A 21,310-nucleotide genomic window follows, 5' to 3' on the forward strand; every position below is an offset into this window, starting at 1 on the left:
GTCACAGCACTCTTTTTTTCCTGCAGCACAAATCACCGCAGTAGTTGCCTCCAAAATTTGCCTGGAGAAGCTGATTTAAGATCTACTTCAGAGTGCAACAGAACCCATGTGAACAATATTTCCGTGTACTGTTTAAATGGTAAATGACTGTCCTACAAGACTTTTGACTACAACTTGCTTCATTTGAATTCAGTCTATTTAACTCTGTGTGATTTTAAGGCAGCTTTAAAGACTAGCCTTTTCCGGCAGGCCTATCCAGATCAATGTAAAATCAATAAATGACACCAGAGAAAAAATGGGCAGAAAATATGAATGCCGAACTTTTTATTCTATACACTGCATTTACAACATATTGGTATTCTTAGAATTAAACATAAAAACAAATGATAAAACTTTTCATCTATGTTTAACATTGTAACTCTTTAAAAAAAGAGAGGAAGTGTGATGATCTGTATTTGGACCACAGAGAAACCCTAAGACAGTCTTTTAATGAATTTAATTAAATTAAGCAGTGTAGGCTTTTCAATTTTGTTTTCAGAACAACTTGTATAACTGCCCATTGAAGACTTGTCTTTTCACTTGCATGTAGGGAAAAGCCTTGGAATTTTCTGATATTTGCATTTACATGTAACCTCTGCCCATATGAATGATCTGGAAGGCAGAAGGAATTTATTTGATTTACAAACCTCTCTGAGATTACATTGTGCAAATTAGCTTGTGCACCTAAAGTATGAAGCAGATATAACCACTTTTTGAAAAGGAAGCAAGGGTGGGGGGAGAGCACTTAAATGGTTATTGAAATGAAACCATGTGGCATTTTCAGACTCCAAAACTCTGAATGGCCTGTCACATAGCCAACATCTGCTTAGAAAGCTTGGGCAAAGAGTACTACAGCTACTTCCCTGCTACGAAGAAGTGTTTTGTACAGATGGGGTTCTGTTCACCAACATCTATTGCAGATGTTTTTTCCAAGAGTATTATTTGGACAACTCTGCATGTGTTGCAGGCAAGGCATCCATCACAGTCCAGCACTTCAGTGGGTTTACATCTTATTTTTATTTTATTAAAAAATGGGAGCTTCAGCAATTCTAAGACGTTTAGGTGATGGTGGATTTTGCAAAGGGTCCTCAGGTGGTGAGGGTCTCTCTGAAATATTGAAGAAAAGCAACATTTATTTCTTGTGAATATTAAAAATACTGGAATGACAAAAATGCCTAAATTCTTTCAGAGCAATAAGATGCTTTCCCACCAAATTAATGAAAATAGGTGAGGCACTTTTATTGTGTTGTCTATGCATAGACTACCAACCCCAAATTCTGAGGAATCTGTAGCCCTCCAGCTATTGTTGAACTTCATCTCCCATCATCCCAGACCATTGGCCATGCTGGAGTGCTGATTTAGTGGCTGGGTAAATCGGAACATGAGCTATGGAGGCAAAACTCAGTTAAACATCACTCAACAGATACTAACTGATAAACTATCAATAGTAAGATATTTTACCATGTTGAATAGTTTCTGTGGAAGAAGCTGTAGTGTCTAAGCTTGAAGGTGCTGAGTCTGGAGTATCTGGTTTTAGAGGAATCAAGGCAACTCTCCTAAATAAGAACCACAAATATAAATCAAGACCACTTTGGAAATCATGTCTTGTCCTCCAAAACATCTAGTTTTTCCCATCCCCACTTTCCTCAGGGCCATTTCTTCTCCACATCTTCCCTTGGCTCTTTGCTTCTTCCTATCCTTCATTCCCTTGGCTCTCTGCTGGGGCTCAATCCATCAGCTATTCTGAACAGAGGCATCCTCAGAAATCTAAGAAGCTTCCTGGCACTACATGGGACAGAAAGCTTGATTCCTATGGAAGTTTGCCTTAAAACTATTGGAAGATTGTTAAGGAGAATTCAGGAGTTGTATGATAATTCTAGTATATGTGTCAGAATTACTACAGGAGGCAGTTTATTGGAAATCATGACAGTGAATAAGGGAGTGCGATGGGCTGCATGTTAGCACTGCTTTTATTTAATCTGTATCTTAATGATATAGTTTCCTCTTTTTCTGGTGTAGTTTTTCTTCTCCGATTAAGAGATAGGAGTATTTGTGTTTTATTATACGCTGATGAGGCTATTCTTCTGTCTGATACCCAACTGGGAATGCACCGATGTCTGAAAGCCTTAAGCCTTAAACCCATATTGTACTGGAGAACTTTTACAAGTTATTTCTTCTAAATTTAAAATACTGGTGTTTGGGAAGATAAGGAAGAAACACTGGTGGAAAGTGAATAATCAGTCGAGCAAGTTGATTCATATAAATATTTGAGTGGTGTTTAAAAACAGCACTCAGATCTTGCTCATCTGCTCATTTGAAAACTACTCCATTGGTGACTAATGTAACTGCTAATACTATTTGTTCACTTTTCAATTGGAACAGATGGAAAGTTGAGCTTTTTTGTCCCAGTTTTTATATGGGGACCCAGTATGGGTTCATGCAGATATTGCAGCCCTGGAATTGGAACAGCATACATTTGTCTTGACCCCAGGGCGTGCCTAGGTCCACCTCCAAGACAATTGTCCAAAGGGAGACAGCCTGTTGTTCAGTGGGAACTTTAGCTCAGAAGGCGGCTATCTATTTCTGGGTTAAGATCATTTTTCAATAGGCCCCTCTTTTTATCCTATTGGCATATGAAGACACAGGGGGCAGAATCATGGCCACCAAAACATGTGAAGTCAACTTTAAACTGGGCTTTCCCTGAACTATTTTATGGTAAGGGGCTATGACACTGCCCATCTTGGTGATTTTCAGACTAACGTACTAGTGGACAAGTGCTGTTCCAACAAGTTGCATAAAGATTTCACAGCTCCTCTTGGGAAACTTTTCTATCTGTCCATATGCTTTTAGATGGCTCTTAACGAAATGCAGATTAAACATCCTGCAATTAATGGAGGTTACGGGATTCTATAACTAGCCGGTATAGGATGGATAGACATTGTCTAGTTGGATGCCAGAAGATGAAGGATTTGATTGACTTTCTTTTGGAGTGTTCATTATACTAAGATGTCAGGATTCACTATCTTGATACCCTTACTGCTCCCTTTAAACAAAATTGTATTCCTATTGGATTGGACAAATTATTTTGTAATACATTGCACTGTTAAATTTGTTAAACTAGCTCTAGGGAAGAAGACATTGAAATATTTAAATTAATTTAATGATTTTAGTATACAAATTAGTTGTCAGCAATTTGTTAAATTTTCTCTAATTTTCTTATTATGCTTAGTCTGATTTTCTTTGCTGAAAACTGTAACATTATGCTTACCTTGGTGTCTTACTCCAAGATTGTAATGTATCGAGTGTAATTCTTCTGGGCTGGTTTACTTTCGAACTCTGACTTGATGGCTGCATGGGTTTCCTCTCCTCTGAGGAAGGCGTTGGGATGCTTCTAACAGCAATAGGTGTTGAAGGTGAGTCTTTACTGTGTACTGGAGCTTTGCATTGCACAGTCGGACTGCTTGGATCCATGGTTCTATTAGGAGTGCCATCCGCTGGTTTGGCAGATGGGGAGACAACGCTGGGAGACTGACCCCTTTTTGATTTCTTCTCTGCTGTGCTGGGGGTCCTGACACTTATAACTGGCTTCTCTTTCAGTGGTATTCCAAGTTCATTTTCTTCAAAAGTCACAAAAGAACAATATCCATCCGTAGAAGAGATAGCAAGGAAGGATCCATCACTGGACCTGGTAGTTGTTTATGGAAATTGAAAAGTTGTTTAATTGCCCTTGTTCCTCTCCAATAATAAAGACACACTCATAAAATGTGCAGGAAAAAGTCACTGACCCCTGTTGGTACTTTCAAAAATAATCTATGCAGGACACAGGGTGGATTAAATATAACCCATATTTTATATTTAATGTTGTTTAATATCAAAAGCATGGTGGCCAACTTTAATTTAGGATTACCAACATTTTCAGCAGATTTTCTGAATGTGCTGGAACTCATCCAACATTAGCTATAATATTAGAACACAGATCCAATATGTGAGCCAGAGGGTACTAATCTCAACCATGGCAATTTCTGTGATTACAGTGAAACATTTTGGAACTTCATATAATCATAGAAGTTATTGTGTTGGAAACTGTGGACAAAAATTAGATTGCTAAGTGAATGGAAACAGGAAATTTTTCAAATACGAAAAGTATACTCAAGCCTAATTCTGTATTGAAAAAACCCAATTTCTTATTGTTGGATTTAGATGAATTATGTGGCTGCTGAACACAATGACTGTTTTCAGAATAGTGCCAAAATTATTTTAGCGACAGTGCCCAAAATTATGCAAAACAAAAGGCTTGCTGTAATATTTAAAATCAAATTTAACCGGAATCCATAAATGTATTACTTGCTCTGCACAGAAATATTTAGTCAAGTAATATGAAAGTAATACATTCTGTCTTACATACTGCCTTGCCAATATTAAGTCTGAAATTGGACTCATATTTGTTGATCCTCTGGAAGAGACAAGCTCAAGGGTGCTGGGAATGCAAGCTAAGACAGTTAGAAGGATCTTTACTAAATGGGTTTGTCTGTATACTGAAGATAGTTCAACCAGTTGGGACAAGCAATCACAAGTATGTGAATTACCTACCATGAAATGTCACTCAGAGTGTGGTAATGTATATTAGATACATAACCAAAAGGAAAGGACTGCTGTGTATCATAGAAGAGCACAGAATCTTCAGAAGCAACAGCAAAAACCAATCGATAGGGCAGATTTATCAGACCAGTCTTCGGGGAAGCATCTTCTAAAATATGAAGAGTTTTCATATTTAAAACATTACTTATTTAGACTACAAGCCTGTTACAACTATGCTCTCTCCAGTAATTTAAATATGATTAAAGATTTTGAGGACCTCTTTTGAACACTACTGCAGTTCCAGTAAAACTGAGAAGCTGTGAGAATATTAAATTAATAATGCTTTCCACATCTATATGGGAATAAGTCTAACATGTAAAAATGTAATAAATAAAAATGTAATAAATAAATAACATATTCCCATTGCAGAAAAGGTAAGAAAAACTCCTAACTATGTAGCACAACAATGATAAAATATTAACTTAAAGATGCTTTGGGGGATTATAATTCCCAGTGCTTTCAGAAAGCAGCATACAGTTGGCCCCCATTCCTTCACGCACAGGTTTGGAAACTCTATTTTCCATCAAAATAATGTTTTGGACTACTTCATCCATGTCTAGGTTCACATTTTCTAAAAATTTAAACTTGCCCAGAAGAGAGTTTAACTCTAAAGATTAACTTTCATACAAGACAAGTGTAAAAATAGAGTAAGTTGCTGCGATACGAAAATGTTTCAAAGCCCCCCACCCTAAGCTTGAGAAAACTGCTGTATTTTAGCAAGGTCTCATACACATTTGCTTAAATTTTTACTAGATGAATGCAATTTGCTTGTGCAATGTTGTTCTTAATCATTTTAATCCTGATCACGTACTATATTTTTTGAAATGTATCTTCAATGTGGGTTGCTACAGATAAGGATAAAATGTTTCAGATAGTGCTTTAATACCAAGCCAAATCTTATACATTGATACTATGCTAAACAGAATGTTTCCCCCCCATGTACCTAAACACTATAATGGTATGTAAAATAGATTAAACAGATGATTAGATTAAGCAAATAGCATGTGACGTAGCACACACCCTAAGACGTAGATCAGTATACCCTCTGAAATAGCTAAGTTTAATATACTTTTAACAGGCCCACTGTACAATATACTGTACACAAGATTTACAATACCTTCACTGTGTGCAGATCTCAGCTCAAAGTAGACTGGGCAACAACGAACAGCTAAGGTTGCCTTCCCAGGACAAGGTAGGTGAGCTATAGGCCTAATAAGAAACAGTAATTTTTTAATCAAATAATATTTGGAATATACGTTTAAAATATGAACAAATACAAATCCAGTAAGAACCTACCTCTTCAGATTATTTCTGGAAAAAACATAAGTAGTGTTTGTTACATTTTCTCCTGATTCCACACAGCCTGCTGAGAAAGTTAAAGCAGTACAAAATGTTACGTTTGCATTTAATTCTTCAGGCTATAGCTTATTTAGAAGTTTCCAAAAGGTTCCCTTGTGTTGTGAACATAGGTTTCCAACAACTCACAGGGCAACCCTCAAGAATGTAGTCCAATATTGGACAATGCCAAATGCATGTTGCATATTACAAATTGTAATCAATTTGTGTTTTTAACTTGGCTACAAACATGGGCTACCTTCCCAAGTTTCTTGGGGTACACTGCATATTTTGCGCTGTTCATCCCCTATGTAGAGCCACTAACAGAACTGTATACATTTTCATACAGGCTTTTATGCATACAAGCTCAACTAAATTAGAATTAAAAATATGGGACATATCGGCCAAGGCTGAGGTTTATTTTATTTATTTATTTGTTTTATTACATTTATATACCGCCCCACAGCCGAAGCTCTCTGAGCAGTTTACAACAAATTATTTTATAATTTTATTGATATTAGGCTATGTACTTGATATCACTGAGGGGTAAGACTGACTTTTGACTTAAAGCCCACAGAAGTCTCATCACAAAACTGCTAAAATTGGTAGACCTCCAGAGAGAACAAATTGGAATAGGAAGCAATCTTGCTAAGATGTTTGGGACTTAGTTCTATTATTCAAACCAGTTTAGAAAGAGTGTATAACTTGGAAACAATAAATTTGGGAAATTTAGTAATGGAAGTTAGTAGGCTGAAACTGAATGTAGTAGGTAGGACTTATTTATTTATTTAAAACATTTATATCCTGCCCTATATCAATAAGATCTCAGGGCAGTGTACAGATAAAAGCATACAGTATAAAACAGTAAATATACACAGCTAAAAACAAATTAAACCATAAACCAAGTTAGAACAATATATAATTTTAAAGCAGTACTTCTGAATAATCATCAGTCACTTTATTTATATACCACTTTTCTGTATACAATATACTCAAAGTGGCTCACAATGTACGGAAACATAAAAATATAAAAGCACATAATCATCCAAAGTATCTCCCTACAAAAAAAACCAGTTCCACAGTATCAAAACAATCCATTCATAATTCATTACTACCAGGAAAAAGGAAATACACTCTCTGACCTAGGACAGAATGGGCCCTTTTAAAGGGCTGCAAAGGGCGGCAAGAGTTGCAAGTAACTTAATTCAGTGACTGGCTAATGAATTACTCTGAGGGGCTGACTGCAACCTGGATGAAAATATATTTTCCTTTCAAATGTTTAATGAGAAACGGTTATTGGAGTCAGGTATCTTTACCAAATTTGGAGTCATTTTATTAAACAAAGACTTCCTTCTTGGTTCAAAGATTTAGACCTGGTTCACACAGAACAGTTAACTACGGGTTGCTTCCACTTTCAATCAACACCACCATTTGTGGTGATCTGTAACTCTTTGAATGGAGTTCAAAGAGATTGAATGGAGTTAACCCAACAACAAACTATGGCCAACCATTGGGTTAACTTTGGGTTGTGTAACCCCTAAACAACCCAGAGATCCAGGCTTGGATGTCCTGATAACAGCCCAGGAACAGGCCATTTCTGGGTTGTTTATTACCCCTGATTGAAAGCAGAGGCCACAAGTGTGTGGGGCAGCATGCTTGCCTACTGCCCAACCAATTCCAGGGTTATATGACCCAGGAATTGGCATGACACATAAAACTAGTCTTAGCCTAAAATGTTCTGCTTTTACTTGTAAGATGAGGAGAAAAACCCACTCTGGGAAGGGCAAACTGTACGTATTCTGCCGGCATAATTGAAATGGGATGGCATTTCCGGTGCAGCAATTGGTAAACAGGGACTTGAGAAAGTCAAACAATAAGTGACTATTGAACTACCAACACCTTTCTCAGGTAGCACAATCTACAAAAAACCATGTGCCTAGCTCCATGAACTGGAAAGTGTTCCAAGTGTTTTTCATTTTATGAAAACAAGGAAAAGTATAATTAACATAAGAGTCCAATGAGGCATGAGTGAATCATCAGGTTTACCAACAAGGAATCACCTCAAACTGTTTAATGCAGATCATGACACAGATAGAGGACAAAGGTCAAAAAGGAAGTTCTACATGTTTGACTTTTTCTTTAATCACATATGATTTGCACCTCATCTTATTTCATTCACAGTGTTGTCAAGGTAGATATATTTGGTTACTATTCTCTATTACAGATCTAGATGAATGAACTAAAATATTTCTACATACCAGGAGCAAGAAGCAGAGAACCATCAGGAGTAAAAGTCAATCTCCGGAAGAATGATTTCATGCTGTCATCATGAAACATTCGATAGCTTTTCACCTGAAGAATTAGACAATAATAAAATTCCACTTGCTACCAGTTACTGTACAACTTAATGCATATATCAGTTTATTGGTCTTTTTGTTCAAGATGCTAAGACTACTCTATGGGTAGTCTCTATTCATTATCCATCTTTTAAGTTATTATAAATATTTCCATATGTCTTGGAGGTGAGGAACCGTATGCTCATCTTACATAGCCATGAAAGACCAACTGGGCCTTAGTTTCTAAACTAGGTTTTATTGTTTGGTTGATTGAGCTCTACTTCACAACACGAAGCTAGCCTTCTGAGAAAAGTTGTTCACGACAATGTGTGAAGCATTGATGCAAGAGATGTTTATACTATGAGCATAAACTGATTATGACCTCACAGGAAATGTATGTGTGAAGCAACTCTGAATTAAAATGGTGTACCACAGGCCTTCCTGTTGTCTTCCTTCATAGTCCATGGTGCCTATCCTGCACCTTCCTTTACACAAGTAAAAGTCTTAGCCATATGCTGTGTAGTGGGGAGGGGAGATGGGATTAATTCTTGCCCCCAAGGGTATGTTTTTTATCATGCAAGAGTGTCTAAAAAGGCCCTTCCCTTCTCAGTCTTCCCAATTCCACTCCCTTTCCAGGCTGAAGAACAGCAGAATGAAGCACAGGCAGATGGAAGTTGCTTAGGTTATAAACTAGGGTTAAAATGATGTGTTAGAGTATATATTTCTAATTATAAGAGTATGTGTATCCTGATAATTATTTCAGAGAGCCAGAGAGATCCAATTTCCAAAGATGATCCCCTCCACAAAACCTTTCATTTTGAGATAAAATCCCTTTAAAGAAACAAGATTTTTCACCTCTCCTTCAGATCCTCCACCTGATGGCATTTTGGTAACATTAAATGCTACTCGTTTAGTTTGCGTGTTATATACTCTCAGTACCCTATAATAAAAAGAAAGCTGTTAAATTCAAACAATGAACTTCCCATCCCCTATTCTATGGTTATTATGGCACCTGCCTTCTAAAGCTAGATTTTTCCGGTTGCAGGATAGGAAACCATTTTTGAAAAATACCATTTCCTATAATATTTTTAAAGTTATAGGATAGCAGCACTATAGCACTGGTCTGAATGGAATTATTCGTAGCAGTTTTGTCTGGGAACAGAAGCTGTGTTTAAGGAACATGGGCTGTGTTTAAGGAATATAATGCTATACCCATTTACCAGTGAGCTAGCTCCATTGAAATCAATGAGATTTAGAGCAGACATGTATATGATTGCACAGTAAAGCGTCTAAACTTATTCTATTCCTTAAGGATAGCATTTAAATCAGCGACGGGCAATTTGCTGGACTACAACCCTCATCTTCCCTCAGCGTTGACTGTGCTGGCTAGGACTGATCAAGACTGCCACTCTTGATTTAAACAATAATTATTTTAAATATTCTCAGAGTCAACAATACCAAAAAATGAAATGTTCCAATGAACTGTCTCATATTCTAAGTAGTAATAACTTACCTATCACAACTAAGAGTTGCAATATACTGTCCTACAGGGTCCCATGTTACTCCTTGCACGTAACTTTTGTGTTCATTAAAAATAGAAACCTTTTGCCCTAGAAATAACACTAAGAATTAATTGCTTTGCAGAATATCAAATCAAAATTATTTCTATAGCAGCTTTAAACTGATCAGCGCTTCACATTCTCTCTCACTTCCACAATGACAGACAGACAATTTTTATTATGACAGATATGTAATTTTTCTTTCCATTTCACAAATAGGCAATGACACAAAGTGATTTGCTCAAGACCACCCAATGAATGTATGGCAGCCTTCCCCAACATGGTGTCTTCCAGATGTTTTGGACTACAACTTCCAGCATTCCTGAACATGGGCCATACTGGTTGGGGCTGCTGGGATTTCAAGTCCAAAACATCTGGAGGGCACCAGGCTGGGGAAGGTTCCTGCATAGCAACACTAATTTTCATAAAGATAAAATTTTACACCAAAGTGTACGAGTTTATAAAATGTGGAGTGCAGTGGTTTGTTTTTTATTAAGATTTACATTTCTGTAATTTTCAGAGACTGCCTAACTAGCTGATCAGTACAACACATCTGTTCTATTATTTACTTCAGTTAGAAACACAAAAATTGAGGATTTATCTGGAATACTGTTTGTTTGTAAAACTGACATTGCTAAAACTAACACTTCGTTCCTAATTGTACTAACACATTGTCTTGGAAGGGTTACAACATGTAAGCAATGTGCAAGAATTCTAACAAAAATCAGAACTTTTGGAATATTTCTAGTAGAAAATATTCTTGAGGAAACAGGAGAAAGGCTTGTGCCCACCCATAACCAAACAACTCCACCTGCAAATCTGCTTAAACTCCACTTTGTCACTCTACATGGTCCTATCTTACACCCCAAGTGTGATGTATATGAAATAGCTCATGACAGATCCCCAATTTATGAATCCCAGCACTATTTTCCATCCAACTATTATTTATCAAAGCACTTCATAACCATTTTTGTGCCTAACAGCCAACTTTAAAGCAGATCCCAATTCTTCAAATTTTGCAACTAGTATACGAAGTCTTCAAAGACCAGAGACTTGTATAAGGCCAAACAATGAGCACAATAAGACCAGACTACCCTAGTAATGTATCAGATCATGCTTCCCACATTATGCACACAAATTAGCATGCCACTGCTTCTCACCCCATCCCATCTGACCTGACCTCACTGCTTTGCGCATGCTGCCTTTTGGATTGTCCTGAAATAGGATGCAATGACATTAAAGTGTACGTAGGTTTGAGCACAAATTTATAGTTGACAGGAACGTTAATAGTTGAGCTTTTTCTAATTTCAGGGCTAAGGGCTTCATAAATTCTCAGGCCTGAAACTAGAGAAAACTCAGAGAATGGAAGAAAGGTGCTTTTACATAAAAAACATAATCTTAATAATTACCTTTACAGACATCCCACATTATAGCTGTGTTATCAACTGATGCAGATGCCATGTAATTTCCATCAGGAGTCCAGCAAATATCATATACGTCTTCTAAGTGACCTCTGGAATTAAGTATAGTAGACAGGGCCAGACAAATAGGAATACAGTTATGAATATAAAAGGCACATGAATATAGAGTTGTTGTTAAAGGTTCCATCTGAATGCTTTCCATTATTAAAATTTAGAGCTATCTAGCAAGCAAGCAAGCCTTATAATTTCTTGGTCACCTGTAGTGAGAAATGCTCCAAGTTAGGTGCATTTCCTTCCATCCCCAGAGTACTCCTATAGCACAGAGCCTCATTTCACCCATTAGGGAAACCTGGCATAGGTAACCTATGCTACAACAGCTGCCAGATTCACCACCTTTTTCTGTACTTAATGCCAGAGACAACACAGATGACAAATGCTTTGAGGGAATGGGAGAGATCAGCAGCTACCATAGTGCAATACTGATTTTATCTAGCGAGCAGAGAAATTATGGAAGGTGAGAAAATACTGTCTCAAGAAGGACATTGTAGAATTGGAGAAGGTGCAACCAAAATGATCAGGGAACTGGAGGACCTTTTCTAAAAGAAAAGGCTCAAATGTTTGGGCCTTTTTTAGTTTAGAAAAGAAAGTGTATTAAATGGAGACTTGTTAGAGGTCTATCAAATTATGTATGGTATGGAAGAATCAGAGATTTTTCTTCTCTCATAATCGTAGAACTGACTATCATTCCATGAAATAGATTGGCAGTAGATTCAGGACAGTCAAAAGAAATACTTCTTCACAAGATGCAGTTTATGGAATTCCCTGCCACAAGTTGTGGAAATGTCCACTAGCTGAGCTGGACTTAAAAACAGTGTTAGGAGAATTTGTGGAGGTTAGGTCTATTAATGGCTATTTGGAATGATGGGCATATGGAACCATCATGTTGAGGGACAGAATACTGTTGAATACCAGTTGCTGCAGGGCAGCAGTGGGAAAAGGCTGTTACCTTCATGCCGTACTTGTGGGCTCCCCATTGGTTGGTCCCTGCAAGGGTTGGGGAAGACAGGTTTCTAGACTTATTCAACATTTGGTTAATACAGCAGGGCTTTCATGTTCTTATGGGGACCAGAAAAATCTAATCTGAGATGCTTCAATACATTTTTAGGAAGAGATTCAGACAGAGACTACAACAAAGAAGCTATAGGCAACATGCAGTCACTTCTCACTGACCCCGAATTTGCCGTACAAAAATACTGGGGAAACTGATATACAGAAAGGTCATTTTGATGCATAGAAGAGAATTATTCTGGCTTTAGAATTTTTTTACTTTTAAATTATTATGGTTCATGGAGCCTAGAAAGTCCTGGATATAAACCATATACTTCTACATACTCAAATAAGAGTTTATAGCTGTATTCAGTGTAACAGATTTTATGAAGTAAAATGGCATCAGCAGTTACTAATATTCCAATCAATAAACTCACAATAAAACCTATACAACTGACATAAGAGAACAAAATACAAAGCCATTACTAAATTTTCTAAAGTAAAATCCTAAAACATAGGTCAGATATCTTTATTAGTACAAAAACATCAACATTAGTTAGTATTGCCATTGCTTTCAGCAAATATTCAGCTACAAGTTCTGTAACAACACTATTTTGTATCGCAAAGAAGAAAAAGGACATAGTATTCAGATGACCTTCAAGGAAACTAATGAAACTTAATAGATTATTCAATGAAATTTAACCAAAATCTAAGAAAATTTACCTTAACGTTTTAATTACTGTCCAGTTTTCTTTATTCAGCTGGTTATCATCATCATCTTGAAATGCAATTGGCTCTAACTCTTTGTTGTCATTCAACTTCCATAACAAAATTGCAGCATCTGTGAAAATTAATTTCACTGAAAATACTTTTTCAGCCACAATAAAAGTTGGAGTTGGACTTCAACCCTATACACACTTACCTGGGAATAAGATCCATTGAACTGAATGGGACTTATTTCGGAGCAAACATTGGGCTGTACAACATATAGATATAACCCTAAAGTATTTTTAACCCTAGCAGCAGAGCTAAAAAAGTGGAGAGTGATTTTTCTAGACTGATGTTTTTATGCCTTTGGACAAGTTGTTTTGTCTATGATCTTCAAACTGCTTAAATGTTTCCCATTGCACAAGTACTGTGAAGACTGCAGTGGAATAATCACTGAGTTTCACCTGCTCCATTTTCAAAACAATATTGCCTCCTATGATGGATGATCATACGCAGGAGAAAATATGTACAACTCAAGAGTTTAAAACAAGAGTTTATTAACAAGCTTTTTTGAACTAATGGAACAGAATGTTCTAATTACTATTTGAAGTTACTTAAACTATTAAGGATATAATTTTATATTACTATAATGTCCTTTTCTGTCTGTAAGATTTGGTAAGTTTTCTATATTAAACAGTATTTTTCATCATTTCAAAAGATACTTAAGTTCTAAGGTTAAGAATATCCACCCTTATCCTCTTGCCAGCTAATTTTGTTTTTTATATCTTTTTTGAAATGCTATTGAACTCTATGTGGTCCTTATGAATTAATATGAATGTATATAGTATACCCACCCATTTTCTTACAAAATATTATCAAATTTTAAATCAGAAGAGTTCAATGGCAATTTTATACATACTCACCATCTCCACCAGATGCTAGAATCTCACCATTGGGAGCAAAACGTACAACATTCACAGCTTTGGTATGGCGAGCTAAATTGGAGAGGAATTCGACAATTGCTTTCCCATCAGGTCCTTTTTCTACTTTCCATATCTAGTAATAAAAGATTATGGTAATAGAAAATACACAGGTACACCCAAAAACCTAGTAAAACTACATGCAGATTTCTCTGAGAATATACATACCCATAACTGTGTTCATGATTGTCACCACAATTAGCATAAAGCTATTAACTTCAGGCAACCCATTTTACAAAATGCAAATAATTCTTTCTTCAACAGAACCCCATGTCTCAGATGACCACTGTTTCATTTACTGTGATCCAATATAATATCCATATACTTTTTTAATACTGTAATTAAATTATATTTGAAACAAAAAAATCTTCAAAGCTTTATAATAATAATTTTATAATCAAGGTTTGCTTGAAATGTTTACAAAAACAGGAGTTACTCTTTTATTGCTGTCTACACCCTAGAAGTACTTTTAAATAAATAATATCTTTACAGGCTGCTTTTAAAATAAACCTTATTTTAATATTCAAAACTTTTCACATCCTAGAATTCATACTCCTTCTTGATACAAACCTTTGTTCAAGTAGAAGATTTAGGAATATTACCATAAATTAATGTTTATAACTCACACGAACAGTAGTGTCCACTCCAGCGGAGGCCAGTCTGTTGATTTTCCCATCAGTTCCATGTTGGAAGTCTAAGCTGTACACTGGCTCCTTATTATGCCATGCAATTTCACAAGTGATTACCTTCATCCTTTCTAAAGCAAATACAGAGTTTTGGGGACTTTTGCCTTTTATTTTGATGAAACTCAAAGTTGACACATAATTCCTAATTTATAATAGACTGAATACTTTTCACAAGCAAAAGACAACTCTTCAAGAATTATGATTAAAACAGCCACAATATCTTAGACACCCTGAACGAAGAGATATAATTTAATACAATTGTCAGCTATTATAACACAGTGCAACTATAAATAAATTGGTTAAGAACATAGATGCAAATAAGTTTTTCTAAAGACCAGTCACTCCTGTTCTTTTATCCCCATGTTTGCACACATTATTAATGCAGCTGCTGATATTATTATTATTATTTATTTGCAGAGGATGATGTTTGTGAACCGCCCAGAGAGCTCTGGCTATTGGGCGGTATAGAAATGTAATAAATAAATAAATAAATAAATGTTAATGGTACTAAATGTCAGCATGGGGCAGGGTGGGGGGGAAGAATAAGCCGCTTCCCAAAGATTTTTTTGTACCATCGCCCTGCCCTATTCACAGAACTTTATGGGGGTCGAGATATCAACATCTATTCATAACACTTGTGTGTTTTGCCACCACCACTTCTGTCTTTTTTCTTACTGCAGAAAATCCCTTAAGGAAAAGATGGAATAACTGGACAATGACTTCTAATTGGTAACATCAGGAGTCTATCATCTGGAAGTACCCTGAGAGAATTGAGATAACATTATAGAGCCTGTGGCATGAAGCTTAAATAATTCATATAAAGTATTTATTGTTAAAAAAATAGCAATGAAAACAAGCAACATTGACAGACTTCTGAAACTGCACGATGGGAATCAATAACTGAGGAAAACCTTATCTAGTAATTGCAATAATAATAAAAAGCAGCACTTTCCCAGGTACTCAAAACACTTTACATATGTTATCTCAGAATATTAAAATCCTGTAAGGCAGGAAAATATTATCCCCATAAGGTAATTGGTAGGTGAGATATAATGAGGTGAGATTATATATTACCTAGGCTCACCCCCGACTCCCTTTCATGGCTGAGTTGAGATCCTAACCAAAGACTTCCAAACCGTACCTTATTCTCTTAACTACTATGTCAGCAAGCCTTTTCATACCTAACACAATGCCACCCACCCCGATCTCCTATAGTGTACCAGGGGGTGGGTGGAAGGAAGCTCTCCAGATGTCATGGACTGCAATTCCCAGAAGCCCCTGCCAGCATGGCCAATGGGCAGGAATGGTGGGAGTTGAAGTCTAAAATATCTGGAGATTTATTTTCTGCCCACCGCTGGTGTAGACACCCTGCCTCGACTCCTAAAGCCAAGTGACATTGTTATGGCAACATTACACATAAGCCACCCACCCACTTCTTTATCCTGTGCCACAGAGAGGCGGAAGAGAAATCCTTGTCTAGACATTACTGTCTCTCGCGATTAACGGGGAAGACAAGAGACCCCCCCCCCCAGGCATGCGTAGGCTTCCAGGACAGATTCTCCACTTGCCACTGAGGGAAGCGGACTTCACTGTCCCCATCTCCGCCAGCTACACGCAGGGGGTGGGGGGAGAAACGCACCCAGGAGACGGAGGAGAAGGGAGGCGCTCGCCCCCCTTTCGTGACAGCTTCCACACAAAGATTTCCCCGCCCGCGATGCAGAAGCCGCCTTCCCGCCCCCCTCTCCTTCCTAGCGGGAGCCCCCACGCACGCCTTCTTTGCCTGCCAACCCAGGACAGACAACTCTGTCCGTTTGGTTTCCTCCCCCCCCCCCCCAATCATCCCTCCTTATACCTGCAAAAAGATCCAAGAAGAGCGCACAGGAGCACCAGGGAAGCAACAAAGTTGCTCAAACCCAATTCTCGGTTCCCGCGCTCGCGGCTGCGCACTGGAGACCCCAGACGTGCCGGAGGAGGAGCCCGTCACCGGCTCGCTTCCTCCGTCCGTCGTAGCGGAAAGGCGCCACCTGTGGGGCCAAGCCTCTCCCTGCTTCAGCCCTCGCCTTTAAGCGCACCGCGTTCGCATCGCCCTATAGGTCCAGAGGGAGATGCCGGAAATACCAGCGTCTCGTGGCACCCTATAGACGGGCGAATGTAATGAAATGTCCAAAAGCACGTCATCGTTTCCAGACAGTTGCCTCAGTGTGACCCTAGTAACTGCTTCGTTCAAGAGCAGTAATTTGGTGTCTATTTCTTTATAGGATTTTTGACTCTGCGGTTCAAGTCAAAAAAAGCTCTCAGACCCAATTATGCACAATCAGAGAAGAAAAGAAAAAGGCAGACCCTGCCCATTGGGATCGTAGCTACGGGGTCATTTAAGGTCCGGATCGGTCGCCTGAATTTACACGAGATTAAAAATGAAAAGTCGACGGAGCTGCTAAGACACATATGTAAAGGAATGCCTATTTTGGCCGTCATTCTGAGCTCTTATGAGGACAATGTCAAAACTTTAAATACTGTAAAGACTCAATGCATGCTTAGACAGAAAAAAGTCCTACAAGCAGCGTGGCTGGTTGGGGAATGCTAGGACTTGTTTTCAGTGTAAACATGCATAGAATCTCATCCTAAATGAATGAAGTTAAATGAGGAGTGAGCAATTTGTGGCTCTCCAAGTTTTTGGCTGACAATTCCTATCATCCCTAGCCAGCATAGTCAATGGGGAGGGATGAAGGGAGTTGCAGGCCACAAGTTGCCCACCATTGAATTAAATGGATATAGTTATATTGACTTTATTGTGCCCTGTCTATATATAAAACAGGTTTCTGGGGGGGGGGGACAGACATATTGCAGAGTACTTGGGTGCTAAGGCCTTATTTTATGGAATAAAAATTTATCTAATTCCTAGGCTGAACCATCCCTAGGGCTCAAGCAAGTTGCAATGTAAGAAAATGTATGAACAACAAATGAATAAAAGTTGCCACTTGTTTGCAGTGACCAATTTAAGCACAACATACCCTAAAATCCATACCAAAGTTTCATCTTGGCTAGCAACATTACAAGGTCTTTAAATGCTTATCCCCTATCTAACCCCGAAGAGATTTGACTTTTGGGCAGTATAGTATGAATGAACTAAGCCTAAATTCATATATCTGAATGGAATGTCATTGTTCCAGCTTTGGTCAGCAACTTTTATTCCATTTGTTCCACATCTTTGAAAATATTTTCCTCTGGAGGTTTGTAAAAGCCTAGAACTTGCACCTAATCATGTTTATTTGGAAACAAAATGCATCAAAATAGTTATGGGGTGTATGTGTGTTAATATACAAATGAACATAGTATCACAGCCTTAAATTTGATATTATTTAACTAGCATGCACTGCCCTTTTACAGAGTAGTCACAAGATAAATAGATCCTTTCCACAATCTAAAATTCGACAAGAGGGGAGGTGACGGAAGCAGCCAATGCAGATGGAGGCAAGGGTAAATGGATCTAGACATTGTTTCAATCCCTTTAAATTGATGGCTAGCCCAGCTATTCCTATCAATTGGCAACGGTCATAAAATTAACCCAGTAATATTCCAAGCCATGGAAGAAATGCATCACTAAAAGAAACAGACTGGGTTCCAACTGAGTCCCCAAACAGATAGTGCCTTAAGGCAATTGACTAGACAGTGTAATGATGTGCTTTAAATTACTGGTGAAACTCATTTTCAAATTTCCATTCAGCCCTGTAGTTCACTGGGTGATCTGTCACTATTTCAGCCAAACCAACCTTGCAAGGTAGTTGTGAGGATAAAATTTGGCACACCATGTAAGCTGCTCTGAGCTCCTTATAAGAGCAGTATATAAATGTAACAGAATAAGACAGACAAGCTCAGAGCAAAGAAATGAGTCCCTTTCAGGTCAGGTCCATGACAGTAACAAGAACTCAGTAAAAGGAAAATAACTTGTTTCCTCTTTTTCATTTTTTGTTTCATTTGAGACAGGAAATTCTATAACAGATTGGAGATATGTTGAACATATTTATAGACTGTCATTTAACTAATTTTAAGAAAGAATATCACAATCCAGCAAGTTACTTTAGGTGAAACTCACTTAACTTTTAACTACATTCTTTCTACAGATTGGAAAGCTACTGTTGAGAAATGCATTCCTAGACATGCAGTTCTCACAGCTAAGTGTTCATAATTAGAAGAAAACAAACAGAAGGAAAAAGCAAGCACGTGAGTTTTTTATTATTAGGAAAAATGGAGATTTACCCATTTAGTTTCCCCCTGTCACTCAGAAGAACAGAATGTGTTTTCCTCCATTTAATACAAAATATACATCTTTCAATTTTTTTCATGTAAATAAAAACTTATCTCCATTTATTCACTTTTCTTTAAAGTGTAAATGTACAGTATAAATTTAAATAATATTCTCCATACAGACAAGATTTCCTTTACCCAGACTTTACAATACATTCAGCTATTGAAGGATACGGTGAGAAATTAAAAACATTAAAAATATAAAGTTAGGAAAAAAGTATGGAAAAATAATACCTGAAAAGCCATGAGTTTGATAAAACATCTGTAAATTTTAATTAAAAACAAGACCTGATATTGTAACAATTGTTTTGCAATACTCTTACTCAGTTATATAATACATGACCAGGTATCAAAGTTTAGAAATACTCATAGGGCACTATAAAATACTAGTAATTTGGGGAAAATGCTACTTGCCAATATTGCTAGTATTTCTTTTAAAAAGAAAATAAAAAAGTATAGAACAGCATTTACAACAACTGTAGTTAACTCCTGAATGCACTCTAAAAATTAACCATCCGAAGCAACGTGCCAGCGCACATCTCTAGTGGCATTTGATGCATAAACATTATGCTTTAAAATGAGAGTGAAATTGGACATGATACTAAAAGTATTCTTTTTTGTTAATAGCTGTGTGCCCTCCGCCCCATTTTTATTAGGACTGCAGTGTACAGTATCATACCACTTCAAGTGATGCATTTAGCATCCCATCTAGTTTGGTTCTAACAATGACTAATCTTTACAAGGTGGAAACTTCACAATACAACAGAAGATTGAAGTATATTATGACTCCAGGAGAAAATTAAACTCTACTGATTTCATTCATATGCTCTACAACTTGTCCTAGAATTTCATCAACAACATCAACGTCGTAATTCATTTGTTGCAAATCAAGATCAGGCATTATTGTTGCCAGTAGTAGTCCCACATTAACTCGCAGGGATCGCAGCTTCAGGCTACAGAAAGATAATGTTGAACACATTAGTTATAATTCTATGTACTATGCATATAAATTCAGTACTTAGAATCACCACCTCCACACCCTTATTTCTTCCTGTCCCATTCCTACCTTTATTACAGTATTATATTATAATAAAATGTTTGCTATATTAAAGCCCAACTTGTCAATTATTCTGTTTATTGAGCAAATCAAGAGCTTGTTAATATGCATTTTGTTATGATTCAGAACTAGCAATGCAGCTTGAATATTGGCAAATTTCAGTTGCTTAGGTCCTGCTTGATCAGATCAAGAGCCCATCTAGTTAAGCATACTTTACACAATTTAATCCTTTACACAGTTAAAGGGGCATGTTGGGTGTGCTCTAGGTTGCACTCTCCACTCACATTGGGCAATGGTGAGACCTAACAAGTCTGGAAAGTGCTAACCCTGAATTGAGTGTGTGCTTAGTAACATGCCCCCAACTTCCCCACAGTGTGCTCTCATTTCATTTGTTACATATCAAGGTGGAAAGGGTTCCCTTAAGGTAGGAAGTTAGAAAACCTTTAGATGAACATCATAATGGAGTAGATAGGAGTGTCTGATAGATGAAGTCCCAAAATGCTTTTCCATGCACACATCTGGTCTAATAGTAAGGAAGGTGTACCTTTCCCCATCAGAATAATTTACAGGGTCTTCAAGATTACTAGCCACAGAATTGTTTGCATGTGCAACCATTTGTGGAATCGAAGCTTTTAACTGTGCATTTTCGGCTTTCAGCTCTTCACACTGAAAACGCAGTTGATTTTTTTCCATTTCCAGTAGTTCAATCTGAAAGGGGTAAATTAAAGCTTCCTATAACTGTATTTTTGAAACTGAATGAAACTGCATTACTTGTTACAAGACATTTAACAATGTTAATAGCTCCACTGTCATTAAGCAAAAAAGAAAAACTACAAACTAAAATGTTGTACAATGCTATTACTCTTAAACAGACAATTTGTTTTAACTAACCCATGTTATATATTTCATGTACAGTGTTTGTTCCAGAATCGCTCTCCCCAAGTCTCAGTTTTAATTGCTTGTGTAAAGGAGCAATAGAACTCCCATACCTAATGTTCCAGTCCATACATTCTTTTCACTATTAGATATCCCACTTTCAATTTTATAGAAATCAAGGTGCCCTGGATTATACCATTGCCAAACTCCAGTTTTAAATACAGCAGTACATCAACCATTTAGGGATATACTTCCCTAAAGACAGCTTCCTCATGGCTGTCTGTATTGCCTACTGCTAATTGGCATGAAAAGAAAAACCAAAC

At 37.3% G+C, this 21,310-nt stretch overlaps 2 protein-coding genes across 3 annotated transcripts in view; both read right to left on the bottom strand.

Moving 5' to 3' along the window:
• Positions 1-477: 477 nt before the first annotated feature.
• On the bottom strand, positions 478-14,823 carry CHAF1B (chromatin assembly factor 1 subunit B). 2 transcript variants are annotated; one of them, XM_063126638.1, is made up of 13 exons: positions 14,690-14,823; positions 14,007-14,139; positions 13,099-13,216; positions 11,317-11,420; positions 9,862-9,958; positions 9,204-9,288; positions 8,271-8,364; positions 5,974-6,043; positions 5,795-5,886; positions 4,630-4,783; positions 3,308-3,724; positions 1,501-1,595; positions 478-1,146 (listed from the first exon to the last, which is right to left on the bottom strand). In XM_063126638.1, exons 1-13 carry the CDS (start codon positions 14,813-14,815, stop codon positions 1,064-1,066), a joined length of 1,668 nt encoding a protein of 555 aa, XP_062982708.1. In that variant the 5' UTR covers positions 14,816-14,823; the 3' UTR covers positions 478-1,063. The 2 variants fall into 2 exon arrangements, with proteins under 2 accessions (XP_062982708.1, XP_062982707.1); XM_063126637.1 differs by having other exon boundaries at positions 4,630-4,786.
• A 4,135-nt stretch (positions 14,824-18,958) lies between these two features.
• MORC3 (MORC family CW-type zinc finger 3) overlaps positions 18,959-21,310 on the bottom strand; it is a 35,424-nt gene continuing 33,072 nt past the window's right edge. The window contains exons 16-17 of the mRNA XM_063126644.1: positions 20,656-20,819; positions 18,959-20,007 (exon numbers count right to left, since the gene is read on the bottom strand). Coding sequence (XP_062982714.1) covers positions 19,854-20,007; positions 20,656-20,819 — 318 coding nt within the window. The 3' untranslated portion in view covers positions 18,959-19,853. The remainder of the gene's footprint in view (positions 20,008-20,655; positions 20,820-21,310) is intronic.

The sequence above is a fragment of the Elgaria multicarinata genome, chromosome 5 (assembly GCF_023053635.1).
Source record: "Elgaria multicarinata webbii isolate HBS135686 ecotype San Diego chromosome 5, rElgMul1.1.pri, whole genome shotgun sequence".
NCBI classification, from domain to species: Eukaryota; Metazoa; Chordata; class Lepidosauria; order Squamata; family Anguidae; genus Elgaria; species Elgaria multicarinata.

What these genes read in the sequence shown, in the direction of transcription:
- CHAF1B (XM_063126637.1), bottom strand. Translation starts at nt 14,815, where the DNA reads ATGAAGGTAATCACTTGTGAAATTGCATGGCATAATAAGGAGCCAGTG. An exon ending in AATGTGGGATGTCTGTAAAG is followed by an intron (nt 9,959 to 11,316) that starts GTAATTATTAAG and finishes TGTTATTTCTAG; the next exon opens with GGCAAAAGGTTTCTATTTTT. An exon ending in ACTCTGAGTGACATTTCATG is followed by an intron (nt 3,725 to 4,629) that starts GTAGGTAATTCA and finishes AACAACTACCAG; the next exon opens with GTCCAGTGATGGATCCTTCC.